Raw genomic sequence first — 14,339 nt, 5'->3', positions numbered from 1 at the left:
GTAACAATAGGCAGAGTGCTTTACAGCAGCAGCCATAATCCCATTTCCACACACTAAATAAATCCTCAGCCAAAGCCTCGGGCTGCACAACCACACACTGTTCGAACACACTTAGATCCCATAACACTCTCACACTATCATTCAGTTTTTGACACACACAACTACTTTGGCGCACACACCCGGTCGCACGATGTGCTTGAGCCAAATGCAGCAAAGCTCACCCCTCAAATGCAAATACGCTCACACAGAAGCGTGTGCATGCATAGGCTAACGTTTGGAGTTCGCTGGAATACACACAGTAAAGCTTCTAAACACACTCGCTCTCTTAGACAAAGCTAGACATGGCAGGGGTTCTGTCAACGCTTAGAGACGTTATCCTTTTTCTAAGAGTTGTTGTCAAACTAGACACAACTTTGTTGGACTGTACAAAACACCAAGGCTCTTTTTGGATCAACATCGATGCCGGTGTGTGTTTTTGGCCTTTCATGTTGAAGCCAGCATTGTCACATTTTGGAGGATTGTGTTTGGGAGTGTGTTCAGGTACGGGTTTGATGGTGCCTCTTGTCTTGAGTCCAGTCATTTCCTCGCACGCCTTTTTTTTTCTTCTCTTCATCAGTCAGCAGCAGACATCATCATAGGTTCTGATTATGTGACTAATTCCAACCAGTTTCTTATGGCTGAAGTAGATTTCAATCTTTAGAGCTTTTGAAGTGTTCAGCTTCATGGGGCTGGTGATAAAGAATTTAAACACTTTTCTCAAACGTAACGCCCAAATATTACTTGTTTAAATGTTGACAAATCTACCAGTGCTTTGGTTTGGCTGCTAAATGTTTCCCATAAATGGATTTAGGAGGTTTTAGAGGACTTGAGACTCAGGAAAATCCCTTCTAGAACTTGGCAGCCCTTTCTACTCCCCATAGATTCCATACTGATTGACACCCAAAAATATTGAGCTCCCTTTTTTCTTAACTCATCTAGCTCATTAGTAAATCGGACTGCTGTGTGTTTAATTGTTGTGGTGTGGAGATTGTGATTTTTTTTTGTGAATTTAGTTTTTGTTACAAGAACTGTTGCATTCCAGAAGATGGCAAATTTTGGTCTACAACAAAAAATGTCAGTCTGACTAGATTTGCTTAAATCTAAATGCTTGACATTTTTACTAGGCTAATACAAAGGCTTTAAAAAGCCTTGGTGCTCTTTAGTGCCATTGAATGGAAACCGTGTGTGATCTGTGTCAGCTCTGGATCATGAAGCAAGCTAAAATGAGCTGATGTCTGGGCAGACTTCAGTTGCTGTTATCAAGAAACCGATGAGATAATCTACTAAACACTGTCAAATCCTCTCACTCGGTGTCTGCAGTACAAGACCATTAACACTTTTCTGGTGTTCTTTTCATCTCTCCAGGGTCCAATCAGTTTATGGGGCGGATGCAGGACTTTAGATTTTATCCGAGCACTTTGACCAACAGGTGAGGTGGATAGACTCTTGTCAATGGGAATGAATAGAAGGCTGCCTCGAGTAGGAAAGTGAATAATATATTATATGGCTAGGGCTGTGGCAGAGGATGAATTGTTTGCAATGATAAACATTTAATGGAAAGAAGGAAAGACCTAATCCTTGCATCTTAAAATCCATATTGACTTAAGAAAGTCAATAAAAGACAATTACAGGATTGTTTCTTTTGGCAATGATGCACACAGTAAGGCCTTAAATAGATGTTTAAAGATTCTATTCACAAATAAATACTGACATTTGTGGTCATTAATAATTGAACTTGCATTGTACTTAACGTATTGTAATCCTTGCTTCGTTGAACTGCGATTTGGATAGGGAAAAGAAGAGTGACTTTTGCATAATCATTTTAATCATGTCATCAACAAGGATCTCCATTGCATCGGCTATACTTTTTTTATTCAACAGGGAGATAGTGGAGATTTATTTAGGTCTCCTGCCACAGCTCCATTCCCAGTCCGAGTGTCGCTGCCCTCCCACTCATCCCAGAGTGCATCCCTTGGTAGAACGGTACATCAAAAAAGCCTGATTTAATTTGATTTACATTTGTGTTTTTTAGCGAAAATACTACATTTCTTCTTGCTGTTATCAGATATTGTATTCCCAATGCTGTTGAGGACACCACCAATGACCGAGTCCAAAGACTAAACCTCAATGCACATCCTCTTGCATACATCAACGATAAGGACATGGGCACCATGTGGAGATCTAAACTTATGATGACTCAGGAATTGGACAAAAGGTTCACTATTACAGTAGATCTGGAAAATGGACAGTACCAAGTAAGTAGTAGATATAGTGTTGACTTCATGCAGCCTTGGTACGTTTTTTTTAATCTTATCCTAACAATCTTTCTGTCTAAGGTGTTCTATGTCATAATTCAGTTTGGTGGCCCATTTCCCGAGTCACTTTTGATCCAAAGGCAAAGACTCTCTAATCAAGAGAACAGCACCAATGCAGAGCATCCCTGGTTTGACTGGCAATACATGGCCAGAGATTGCAGCGTGTTTAAGATGAAGAACAATGGGCCACTGCTGACCCCAGACTCGGTCAATTGTCTCCAACTGCCCAGGTATTTAGCGATGACCATGCATGCATTCAATTTCTATGTCCCTTATAATCAAGAGAGTTGCTGGAGCCTATCCGAGCTAACTTCACACAGTAAACACATTTTAAGAACTCTTTCATTGTGCTGTATTAGTATGAAGCTCTGCAGTTAAATATTGTTTAAAATTCTATTTTACAGAGCTTTATTTTCCATAGGCAAATCATTATCTGTGGTAAAACGTCTAAAAAGAACTTGTATTTCTGAAAGTAACATTATTACATGAAGGTTTATTCAACATCTGGAGGCACACCTTTTTCTGGCTCTCTACCAGTGACTAGTTTTTCAACAGCCTACAGTACAGTACAGTTGCCAGTTCCAAGCCCTCCCTTGATACCAGATACACCAAACTTGGAACACCGTCTAGCGCAACTGATCTGTTTCTTGCAGGCTACATTTTGGCAGGGCTGCCAATATCATGGCCTCAGTTGGCAGAAGATAGATTGGCGAGGATTGCCTCTCTGCATGAGATCAGAAATGGTGTAATCATCGCTCTTTTTTTGTTTTTGTTTGACTGACAGATGATATCACATACCACAGTGTCTAGAATATTCTCATGTATTCGTTAATTTGGCATGAGAGCAGTTAGACCTTGGGTTGGCAACACTATAAAGCATTTTCTGACCTTAGCGGCTGATAATCATATCAATAACAAAGAGCTTTGTTTGATCCTGGAAGATTTGTTTCTTATCTTGTGAGATTTATTTAATCCAGCAGGAGACTGTGTGCCCTGTGAGTTCTCTCAAGTGTTTGTAAAGATGAATAGGAGCACATTGTTTTAAGTGATCATAACACCGTGCTCTTTTCCTAGGGATCCCCTTTGCCTCGTGTCTGCACGTGAAGATGAAAGTGTATTGTTGTTTCGATAACAGATCAGTCCGTTATTTAATTTGTGGTATTTTTGCTTTTGTGATTTCTTAGCGAATCACCCTACTCTGGAGGTAACATTACAGTCAGTCTGCTGAGCCCTGAGCCAAATAAGAGGCCAGGCTACAACAATTTCTATAATACCCCGATCCTTCAGAAGATGGTACAGGCCACTCGCGTCCGTATACATCTTGGAGGACAATACCACACCAGAGCAGCAGGGGTGGACCACCGACATAGACATTATTCTATCAAAGAAATAACTATCAGTGGCAGGTGGGTATTTGACTTCCTCTGAATAGTCTCACCTAAAAAAAATGCTTATGTGATAGATTAAACCTTTTAAAATGCCACAAGCTTAATCACTAAAGTTAAATATGACTTATCATACCAATAAATATATCACATTTCATTAACCAACCCATTTTAGAACAGATGAATAACACAAAAGCAGGAGGTAAAAACATTAACAGACGAACCAAAGCAAGAAAATAGAAAATCACCTGAATGTCTGAATGAATAATTTAATTGTTCTGTCTGGGTTCATACGTGTGTGTGTGTGTGTGAGTGAGTGAGTGTGTGTGTGTGTGTGTGTGTGTGTGTGTGTGTGTGTGTGTTAGTGTCTGCTACTACATGGTATGTTGCTCTGATCATTTTCAGGATGACATTTATAAATGTTGAATGGGAACTTCTTAATGGCTTCTTTCATTCCATGAACGTCCCAGTCAAAGCATAAACTTAGAAACAGGAATAGGCTTTTCATTCATTTGCTTATTTACCGCTGTAAGAATTATTAGTGGTTTCATAGAGTTTGTGGTGCACATCATTCTAATTATTGTCGTATTTTTTCCTATGAAAACAGATGTGAGTGTAATGGCCATGCAGATCAATGTGATACCAGTTTATTACCCTACCGCTGCCTGTGCGTGCCTGAATCCCACACTGAGGGAAACAATGTGAGTAACAAACCTTTTAATGCTGAATAAGAAAAAAATGTCATACATACATACATACATGTATCCTGTGACTGAAGTTATTGCGCTGTAAATGGCAGCCAAATGAGTTAATATTTCATATGGCTTGGCCAAACTACTATTCTAAACTACAACGTAGCCCAGGACAAAAATCACTTTGACCCACCCCACTGCCTCAAAGTCTCATTCATACACGTACGTGTTTACATGTTTTTTTTCCAGTAAAAGCTCTCAAAAAGCATTGCTTTAGTTGGGAGTGAAACGTCAAACATTCCTGCTTGATCTTTTCAAACATCAAGCTCTGTGTCTGTAGACAAAAATGCAATTTGTCACATAAGACATGCATTTAATTCAACATTTGTCAATTACATTTATTCATCTTGACTAATAGGCATGGAAAATCTCAGCAATGGTGTCTTTTTCCCAACCTTTGTTATCTCCTTTGCCACTCTTTACCCCCCCCCCCCCCCCCCATCTCCAACCTCTCCCTTTGTCGACTGCTCTGTCTCATGTCGTCTCTCCTGGGTCTCCGTTGAAATAATGTCTTAAATCGAGTAGAACAATGACATTCCCTCAGCATGCATCTCTAATCAGATGTCTTTCTTTCTGTTTGTCTTTTGCTCCATTTCACTGTCTTTTTCTTTAGCGTTCCTCAATTCTTATTCCCTGTCTTGTAAGCATTTTATTCATTTGAATCAGTCTCTCTGCTGTCCCAGGCGTGGACGCGTTATCCAAAGAATTTGCTTTCAGTCTAATATCGTTAACATACTAGTTCATCTTTGAAAATATATTTCTTGAGCTACATTATCTTTTTTTAATGGGTAAAAACACAAAATCACTTTGAAAATCTACCCACTTTGACCTGAGTATAAGTCGCACTAGCCAAAAAATCCTTAATGAAAAGGAAAAACTCAATTTTATGTTGCATTTTTAAAAAAAATCATCAACCAAGAATAAACATATATTATTATTATTTCGGTAAGTCATCAGGTCAAACAAACTACGAAAAAAACGTGACCTATTCTGGAAAATACATAAAGTATATATAAAATTGTATGGCTTGGACTTTCAAATAAGATGACAAAATGTGCCAATTAATGCATCACGATATTTCTATTCTCATGTCTCCACAAGTCTCCATTGTAACCTTAAATACTTTCATGTGGAAAAAAAAAATATTTGCATAGGTGTTTTAAGTGCGTTTCTGTCATTGAAACTTGCGGTGAGCGACATTAGCATGTGCGCGCTTGTCTGTATGCATGTGTGTACGTGCTGATCTGTCCCTGTGCATGTTTCTCTCCAAGCCTTTACGTGTCATCCCTCAAAGTGAATATTCAAGACCTTTCGTCTACCTCTGTAATAAAAGGCTGTGGGGAATATTAGCGTTTAATATTGCATGTATTCTGTTGACTTGAATCGGCCCCGCACCATGACGGATGTTCAACTAATCTGCAGAATTTCCACAGTGACATTAAAGTGACAGAAATGCTCAGACATGTGTCAAGATGATCAACGGGGGCCTCAGAAGACTCACACTTATAACTCGTAGAAGCTCAAACCTGTTCCCCAAGCCCCCTCTTACTCCTTCTTTCTCACTGTGTCTTTTGATGCTTTCTTATGTGCGCTCCGAGTCACACTTAATCTGTCACTCTGTCCCTCCACATCTGATGGATTTAGTCATATCTGAAAATTATATCATGTATTGTATATCATATAGCACCTTTTCCATCCTATACAATGGACCTGATTTCCTAAGTTACCTAATAGCTGCTCTGAATCTTCAAATGTACTTGTTCTTAATGATTCCATGTATTTTATTAGGATTTGGCCAGATCCACAATAATAAGATAAGTCAAGTTATATCTTTGTTTTACCATAGCTTAGATTTTTATGTATTCTGTTGATTTCAACTTGCCACTTGCTATTTTTACCTTTCCGGGGTGACGGATATTGATAGGTAGTGACGTTAAGAAGGGCTGGCCAACATCTCTGCTGCAAACATCTGCTTCAACAGCAGATTTGCACCTAGGCAGGGGTTAACCGGGTTAACTTCAAGATACACACAAGGCGAGTTTGCGCACACAAACACAAATGCACATACACATGCACTCCTGGGGCATGACCTTTCTAGTGAGAGCGTGAAATTGGTCATGGCTTTTAGGATAAGATGAGTTGCCCCAACAGATTATCACACACACACACACGCTCCCACACGCACATACACGGTTGCTTGTGACAGGCCATCTGAATGTCCACACATCTATTTGAGCAGGATTCTAACTCAGCAGGTTTTTGCAGAATGCTCACTGGGTAAATACGATTTATTTTCATTTCCTAGATTTTGGCTTGACTGTAATCTTTTATCTGCATGATACCATCTTTCCACCAAGTTAAGTTGTTGGGTTAATAAAAAGATTCTCTAAAGTACTAAACAACATCCAGAGAACATAAGTGCATTAATTTTAAAATCGAAGATCAATGACCTGTTGTGAATGAAAACATTTGCTTGGAGCCTTAACATTTATTGAAAAGCAATAGTTGTATTTTTATTAAAAAGTGAACCACGGAGTTAACGATCCAGAAGCATGCAAATTAGGTTAATTAAGTAAACCAGAATGTAAGTGTGAACTAAGCACCTGTATACAATATATACCTACTTCAAGAGCCTTTCTCAAAATTATAACTTACACTGAGACATGTGTTTTAATATGGGAGGAGTTTGCATGTTCTTATGTGGGTTTTCCACAGGTACTTGGGTTTTCTCCCACATCTAAAAAAATCCTGAATTTCCCCTAGTGATGAAATTAAGCACGAATGGTTGTATATTTCCTTGTGCCCTGTGATTGGCTGGCTACCAACTCAGGCCCAAGGTTGGCTGGGTATGCTCCAGCACCCTCACGACCCTTGTGAGGATAAGCGGTACGGAAAAAGAGTGATTGAATCTATGCCGCTCAGTATTCAGCAACATAATTGCTATTTTTTTTCTGCATTGGACTGACTAAATGACAAAAAAAACGTGTCATTTTTATATGGCCTATTATTTTGGGAAAGAAAGAGTGCCATCAAAATCATTTAATATAAAGAGAACGACATGTGCACTCTTAACTCCCAAACAGCAATCCCTCAACTGATTAGCAGGCTGTGAGAGGTAGGGTAATGCAATACTGAATATAAAAGGAAAGGATCCTCCCCCATGTCATTTGCTATGGTAATATTTCCCACTCACATTCTCCATGGAGCTATAAGTTGGGAGACACCAGAGAGACAAGGAGGATATAAAAAATCTATTTAATAGGGGATGTACGATCTTAGACTTTTTTCTCGTCGAATTACATTTCGTGTCTTTTGGAGAGAGAGTTGACTTAATGTTTTTTTTCCTACTTTTCACATGACATTTTTGCGTAAAAGACACAACTTCTACGTTATACTTTCTGGCAGCCCATTTCTTAGCGAAACATTTCCCACAATTATTTATACTTTCTTTTCTCCAGATTTTGTATATAGTCTGCATAAACGTGTGTCCCCCCCCCCCCCCCCCCCCACAGTAACAAGGGGGTTGCTTTAGTGGATCTATTAATATTTTGGACCATCATTTTCTCCTTTTACACTTTGCAAAACAATCTTACTTACCTTTTTTATTTACCTGATTCTAGTTCACACCAGTTCACTCCTCTGCATTATACATAAAGGGGGCCCACCCTATCCCCATTTTCCTTGCCTCTCCTCCCCTCATTTGCCTCCTCTGGTGTCATACCTAATAGGCCCAGTGGAAGTCTGCATGTGTCACATAAGGGAGGAACTCCTGTGTTTTTAATACATTTTTAATCCCCCCATTTGATGCCCCCCTTGTCCACTATAATTTGTACTGACTGCTGAACAAAATCAAAGGCCTTGTACTTGCTGTTTCTTGGTGGTGCTACTACATTCTACAATAGAAAAATGTGCTTTTTAAAATATCCCCCCCACACACACACACATGCACACCACTTTGTGCTCCACATATACCTCGCTATGTTTATTTTGACATGAAAGTGACTGTGAAATTGTGCTTGCTGTTGCAAGTCATTCCTCATTATTTTCTGATGTCCCTACTCTATATAAATTTGTATTTTGTGTGTTAATGCACAGGTGTCCTATTATTAATTGTACAATATATCATTGTTATCTATTCACTTTTGCATTCCTTACAGTTTTGTCATGCATACTGGTTTTTCTGGGTGTTTTTTGTGTGTGTGGGGGTGGGGTGGTTGTTGAATTATTAGCAATGTTTTTATTTCATGATTTTCGTTTGTGGCTTGTGTATTGATGAACACATTGTTAAAATGTTTGATGTATTTCAAGTCTTTCAAATTGGCTCCAAAATTACAGATTGCGGATAGACTATACAAAAGATGAAATTTATTTTTAGTGTTCAAAAATCATTGAGACCTATGCAATTATCTCAGTTAGTTACTTTTGAGAATGAAAGTTACAGTTATTCCTAAAGTATCAACGCTTTAGATTAAAGTGAATTGAAATCTATACCTTGCTCATGTCTTGACTGTTTAGCATGACCAATGTAAACTAAAAATTAAAAAATAATGCAAGGATGGATTTAATTTTTTTTTTTTAAATTGACTTGATGGTTTAATTCAAATATCCTTCATTTTGTACTTTGTGTCCAGTGCCAGCGTTGTGCACCCCTCTTCAATGACAAACCCTTCCGACCAGGTGATCAACTTCAGCCAATGAACTGCCGGCCCTGCCAGTGCCATGGCCATGCCAACTCCTGCCACTATGATGCACAGGCTGATGACCAACCGACAAAACAGTATCTTGGAGGTGGAGGGGTCTGTGACAACTGCACACACAATACAATGGGTACTGCATGACTGTCATTTCTTACCAATTATTTGGACATGGATATATATTGTTTGGAATACTCCTTTAAAAAGTTAGATGTAGATTGCATTTCTATTACAAACCTTCCCACTGAGAAATTAAAAGGCAAATGGGTTCTAGTCTAATTCCCTAAAGTCTTTCTAGCTAGTCACTTGATTTTCACTCCGTGCTTTTACATATTTTTGTCCCTGTCTTTGTTAGGGAGGAACTGTGAGCTCTGTGTCAATGGCTTTTACCGATTGGTGCAGTCAGATCCTGCATCACTCCATGTTTGCCAGCCCTGCAACTGTCACATTTCTGGAACTGTCCATGGTACCACTGAGTGTTTGCAGGTAACACCTTTTTTCCACAGTTGACACTAGCGGTATTCCAATCCGATACTTAGTATCGGACAACAATACGGCTATTTTTGGAGTATTGGACAGTATCTGATTTGACTGGATTCCAGTAGTTGTTTGTGTTCAATGGCTTCATGCTTTTAAATGTGTCCATTTTTAAGGAATGGTACTCATTAATATAGACAAACTATCAGTTTCATTTTTGAAACGGTTTACATTACAAGTAAGAAAATAATAAATTATGAAAAATAAAAAAATAAAACCACTAGGCAAACTTTTCCACTGAGTAGGACTATTTCTCTTTAGAAATTGATGATAGTAATTGAGCATCAACTTTTCAAACTGAGCATTTTTGGGCAGGTACCAACATGGCTCCTTTTAATTAAAAAACATATCATTTTACTGGTTACATTAATTTTTTGCATTATTTTGCGCAAAACATAGATTGAAAAAGATAAATCCTGTCAAAAATGATTATAAGGGCCCTTAGTTGTCAAGAGGAAAATGTAATTTGTGTTTCAGAGTAAGAGAAACACAAAATGTAATCTTTGTTTTATTGGCCCATGCTGCATGTCATCACTAACGCTCCCTGTATTTCACACCTCTAGATTGGAGGCCAGTGCCAGTGCAAATCTGCTGTCACAGGTCGGCGCTGTTCAGACTGCTCACCTGGTTGGTACGGACTTGATGCTTCCAATCCAGAAGGCTGCACTCGCTGTAACTGCAGTGGCATGGGCACAATCAGTTCCTCTGCAGGAAAGGTTGTCAGCTGCGACCGGTATACAGGACAGTGCCAGTGCAAAGCCCATGTGACAGGTACATCTTTTTACAAGTGCACTCCACAACCCTTACGGTGAAATTTTGCAGCCCCTGCTTATTGCAATAGAAGACTACAAAACCAGCTATGGGCAATTTAGTGGATACATTGTTATTCTGGTTTGAAGCTAAGCTGTCTTGTCTTCCTTGTTGTGGAAGTGTAGTTTTTTTTTGGATACCTCCTAAAATGTTGGTTGGGTTTGTTGACAACTAAATAGGCAAAATCATCAGTCGACCTCAAAATTACCATGCATTAGTTTTCACAAATGCGCTTTATAAAATGGATGTATCAAAGTCTGACTAGTGCATTTAACTGATTTACCTATTGCGCTTTAATAGATGACTGAAATGTCAATTAATACATCTTTCTGAGCTGTCATTTCCCCAAACGTGTGAGCAAACTAAAGTAGATTCACTATGTGTGCCCTCACTATTGGCATGTGTGTAACCCTTTCATCAACACACACATCCATAGCCCAAAGTATTATGCCAGCCAAAATAAACAGGCTTTTTCCGCTGGCATTGCTTGCAGCCGTTGCGCGTCTCTTTGTGATAAATGGTTTCACTCTCTCCCCTGTGTGTCTTTGAAGAACGCGCTTTTATGAAATGCAAAACCGGCCAGCGCTCCTCAAGTCAACGCATCGTGGTTATTGCTAAGCCTCGCTTTCAGGGGCCTCTCGCTAGTGTGTGTGTGTGTATTTAGACGTGTTGTTTAAAGTTGTTAATGTGTCTCATGTCTAAGTGTATGTGAAAGAGGGTTTTTAGTGGATGTGCCCATGCAATTTTGTTTTTGCTGAGCTAGATCTATTTTTTTGTAAGATTTTTTTTTCGTGCTCGTGTGGATGTGAATGCATTCCATCAAGGACTAAGCTGCTATTTAATTCTCTAATTCAATGCCAAGTTGATTAAAACAAACTGCTGCAGCCCCTTGTATTTACCCCCCCTCGCCGTCCCTTTCTTCTGTCCTTGTTTGTTTGCACGCTCCCACAGGTATTTTTCAGAAATGAGATTTGATTATGGCAATTTATTACCGCCAAGCTGATACTTTGAGTAGAGCGATGGCAGGGACGCTTCGTGAAAACGCACACACTCTTAGCGTGGTGCCAAGGTGCAGTGTGTACATAATAGTGTTTGAAATGGTGATGCATGAGCCTGTTAACCAGCTGGCTACTGATAAAAGGGCTGGGTCATATAATGAAAATACACACACGCATGCAAAACTAGAAGTGGTTAGCCTGGTCTGCTTCTCTTAAAACATAGATCATGTTCTTGTTTTTTTTACTGAGTAAGCGTCCTTGCTTTTTTTCCCGATTATTAAATCCGTTGTCCTGTTCCGGTCTTCCCTTGAGAAACACTTAAGCATAACGCCAAAATAAGATCCATGGACACTGACTTAATGGTTTTGTGATATAGAGTTCCAGTCTTAAGTCCTGTAATTATATCGTCGTTTTATTGTTAAGGTCTGGTGCCACGTAGTATAGTACGATACAATTCTTTACATTACCACGGCACACATAGACATACACACAAATGTTTAGTGTGCCTGTACTGCTATGAAATATGATCTATGGTGAGAAATACTCATATCTATAAAGTCATTAAAGTGGGAGCACTGGGGGTAATGCCAAGTGTCTGCCACACACTTAGCAGAACAAGACACACACACACACACACACACAACTATGCAATTTCACTAAGATACAATGTGCACGCACACACACCACATACAGTATGAACACAGGCTCCTTCATAAACGGCTGTGGGAACTGTATTGCCCCCAGGCAGCCATTTAGGGACAGATTGCCTGTCATGGAGTACGTATGGCATATTCAAATAAGTCCAGCTCACTCACACCACATATCACACTATAACTAGCCCACTTGTGTGGTTGTGCTAAAACCTTCCCTAGTATGATTCAGCTCTCTCTTATGAGGTGCTTATTTGCAAAATTTAAAAATAAACAAAGGACCACTTTAAATTTATGAACTATTATTGACATTTTATTTCATCTAGTATGTCCAAACTACTAATATTCACACTGTCTTCTGGTGTGTTATTATTAGGGACAAAACGCAATTTAAAAAAAATTAAATATCTTCTGTAATCAATTATAGGCATTATGATTACTTAAGCTAATATTGATTGGGGTATTTCAATTAATTGCCTTTCAAGACATTTACATGTTAAAAAGACGGAAAATAGCATGAAGAGCACATTTTTTCTTTTACAAATGACTGACAACTATTTACGTATACATTCATTCATTTTGGAACATAATTCCATCTAAACATTAAATAATACTGTTTGCTAAAGTTTTGGAACATAAGTAAATTAGATTGTGTCTAAATATTAGAAAGACCTCACCCATTATTGTTTGAACACAAAAGTAGGAGTACTAGATTGTAATTGAGTGTATTTTTAGGCTCCTCCATCCATCTCAGTATTCTTCCATCACCTTGCCTTTCCCCCTTCATTCTTTGTAGTTCCTTAATTTATTTATTTTCCTGTTCAGTGAAATTAAGTGTTTGGCCTTAGGTAAGTGATCCATCATATGTAAAAGGACTGGCCCTAATGATGGCAGTTTTATACACTCTACCACCATTTCTCTTGGTCGCACACTTATGCATTTATGTATGCACAAGTGATTCAAATCAGAGAGCGACTCTGCTACTTTTGTGCATGAGGTTTACAATGTACTGTTTAATGCATTTTTGTGTTTCATAGTTAGTCTAACTGTCATCATTTTACTCCTTCCTTCTGCTCTCACAGGCCTGTCTTGTGACCGTTGTGAATTTGGTTATTGGAACATATCCAATGCAGACGGCTGCATCCCATGCGACTGCGACCCCTCGGGATCTCTCAGTCCATTTTGTGAGCCTGAGGGGGGGCAGTGTGAGTGTAAACCTGGAGTGGGAGGACAGCGCTGTGATTCATGTGGCCCGGGTTTAACTGGTTTGAGGCTAGAGGGAACCTGCACCCCCTGCAATTGCTCAGAAGAAGGAACAGTAGCTGGGACAGACTGTGATCCTAACACAGGCCAGTGTTTATGCAAGGCAAGTTTTTATGGTTTATTTTTTAATAAGTCACAGTTGAGAAACATTTTAATAATATTGGGTTAATATCAAGGCATTTTAAGATTTGAGCCAACAAAGTACCTTTTTTCAATTTGTATCATTCACACATTCCCATGTCCATGCTCTTGATATCAGTCACAACATGACAAATAGCCCAAGACAGCTTTGCAGTCAGCTGGATAGGAGATAAGACTGTGAACAGACTTATCGTTGTGTGATGGTTGCCACACATGATGACATGTTGTTACTGTCTTCACGTGAGATTCCATCTTTTTGTTTCTCGCTTTTCAGAAACACGTGGAAGGCCAGCTTTGTGACTCTTGTGGTCATGGTTACCATACCTTGGAGCGCCGAAACTCCTTGGGATGTCTTCCGTGCTCATGTGACATCACCGGCACTGTGCCGGAAGGAGTATGCGATAATCTGACTGGGAAGTGCCCGTGTAGAGAGGGGGTGGAGGGGATGCAGTGTACTAATTGTGCACCCTACTACTTTAACACAAGTTCAGGTATGCAGAGTAAAAAAACTCTAATATTACCTTTTCCAGTAAAAGAGAAAGGATTTTACAGGTGACTCTTGTTTTGCTGTGTCCTTACCAAATGGGTAATTCTTAGGGTGTATACCATGCACATGTGACCCAAGAGGAACAGTGTCTGGCTCCGTGTGCGATGGAACTACAGGGCAATGTGTGTGCACGCCAACACGTCATGGAAAAAACTGCAGTGCATGCCGGCCTGGTGGGTTTTGTTTGGGTGCAAAAGGGATCCATATA

At 39.4% G+C, this 14,339-nt stretch overlaps 1 protein-coding gene across 1 annotated transcript in view; it reads left to right on the top strand.

Annotated features, from left to right (window-relative positions):
• Positions 1–14,339, top strand: part of ush2a (Usher syndrome 2A (autosomal recessive, mild)) — a 130,180-nt gene that overhangs the window by 13,493 nt on the left and 102,348 nt on the right. Inside the window, exons 7-18 of the mRNA XM_077713040.1 lie at positions 1,405–1,468; positions 1,921–2,022; positions 2,105–2,294; positions 2,376–2,584; positions 3,539–3,760; positions 4,347–4,440; positions 9,123–9,318; positions 9,541–9,671; positions 10,286–10,493; positions 13,263–13,546; positions 13,859–14,075; positions 14,182–14,304. Coding sequence (XP_077569166.1) covers positions 1,405–1,468; positions 1,921–2,022; positions 2,105–2,294; positions 2,376–2,584; positions 3,539–3,760; positions 4,347–4,440; positions 9,123–9,318; positions 9,541–9,671; positions 10,286–10,493; positions 13,263–13,546; positions 13,859–14,075; positions 14,182–14,304 — 2,040 coding nt within the window. The remainder of the gene's footprint in view (positions 1–1,404; positions 1,469–1,920; positions 2,023–2,104; positions 2,295–2,375; positions 2,585–3,538; positions 3,761–4,346; positions 4,441–9,122; positions 9,319–9,540; positions 9,672–10,285; positions 10,494–13,262; positions 13,547–13,858; positions 14,076–14,181; positions 14,305–14,339) is intronic.

Source organism: Stigmatopora nigra, chromosome 3, assembly GCF_051989575.1.
Source record: "Stigmatopora nigra isolate UIUO_SnigA chromosome 3, RoL_Snig_1.1, whole genome shotgun sequence".
Lineage (NCBI taxonomy): Eukaryota > Metazoa > Chordata > Actinopteri > Syngnathiformes > Syngnathidae > Stigmatopora > Stigmatopora nigra.
The sequence above is the reverse complement of the archived record's forward strand: the minus strand, read 5'-3'. Positions and strand labels throughout refer to the sequence as shown.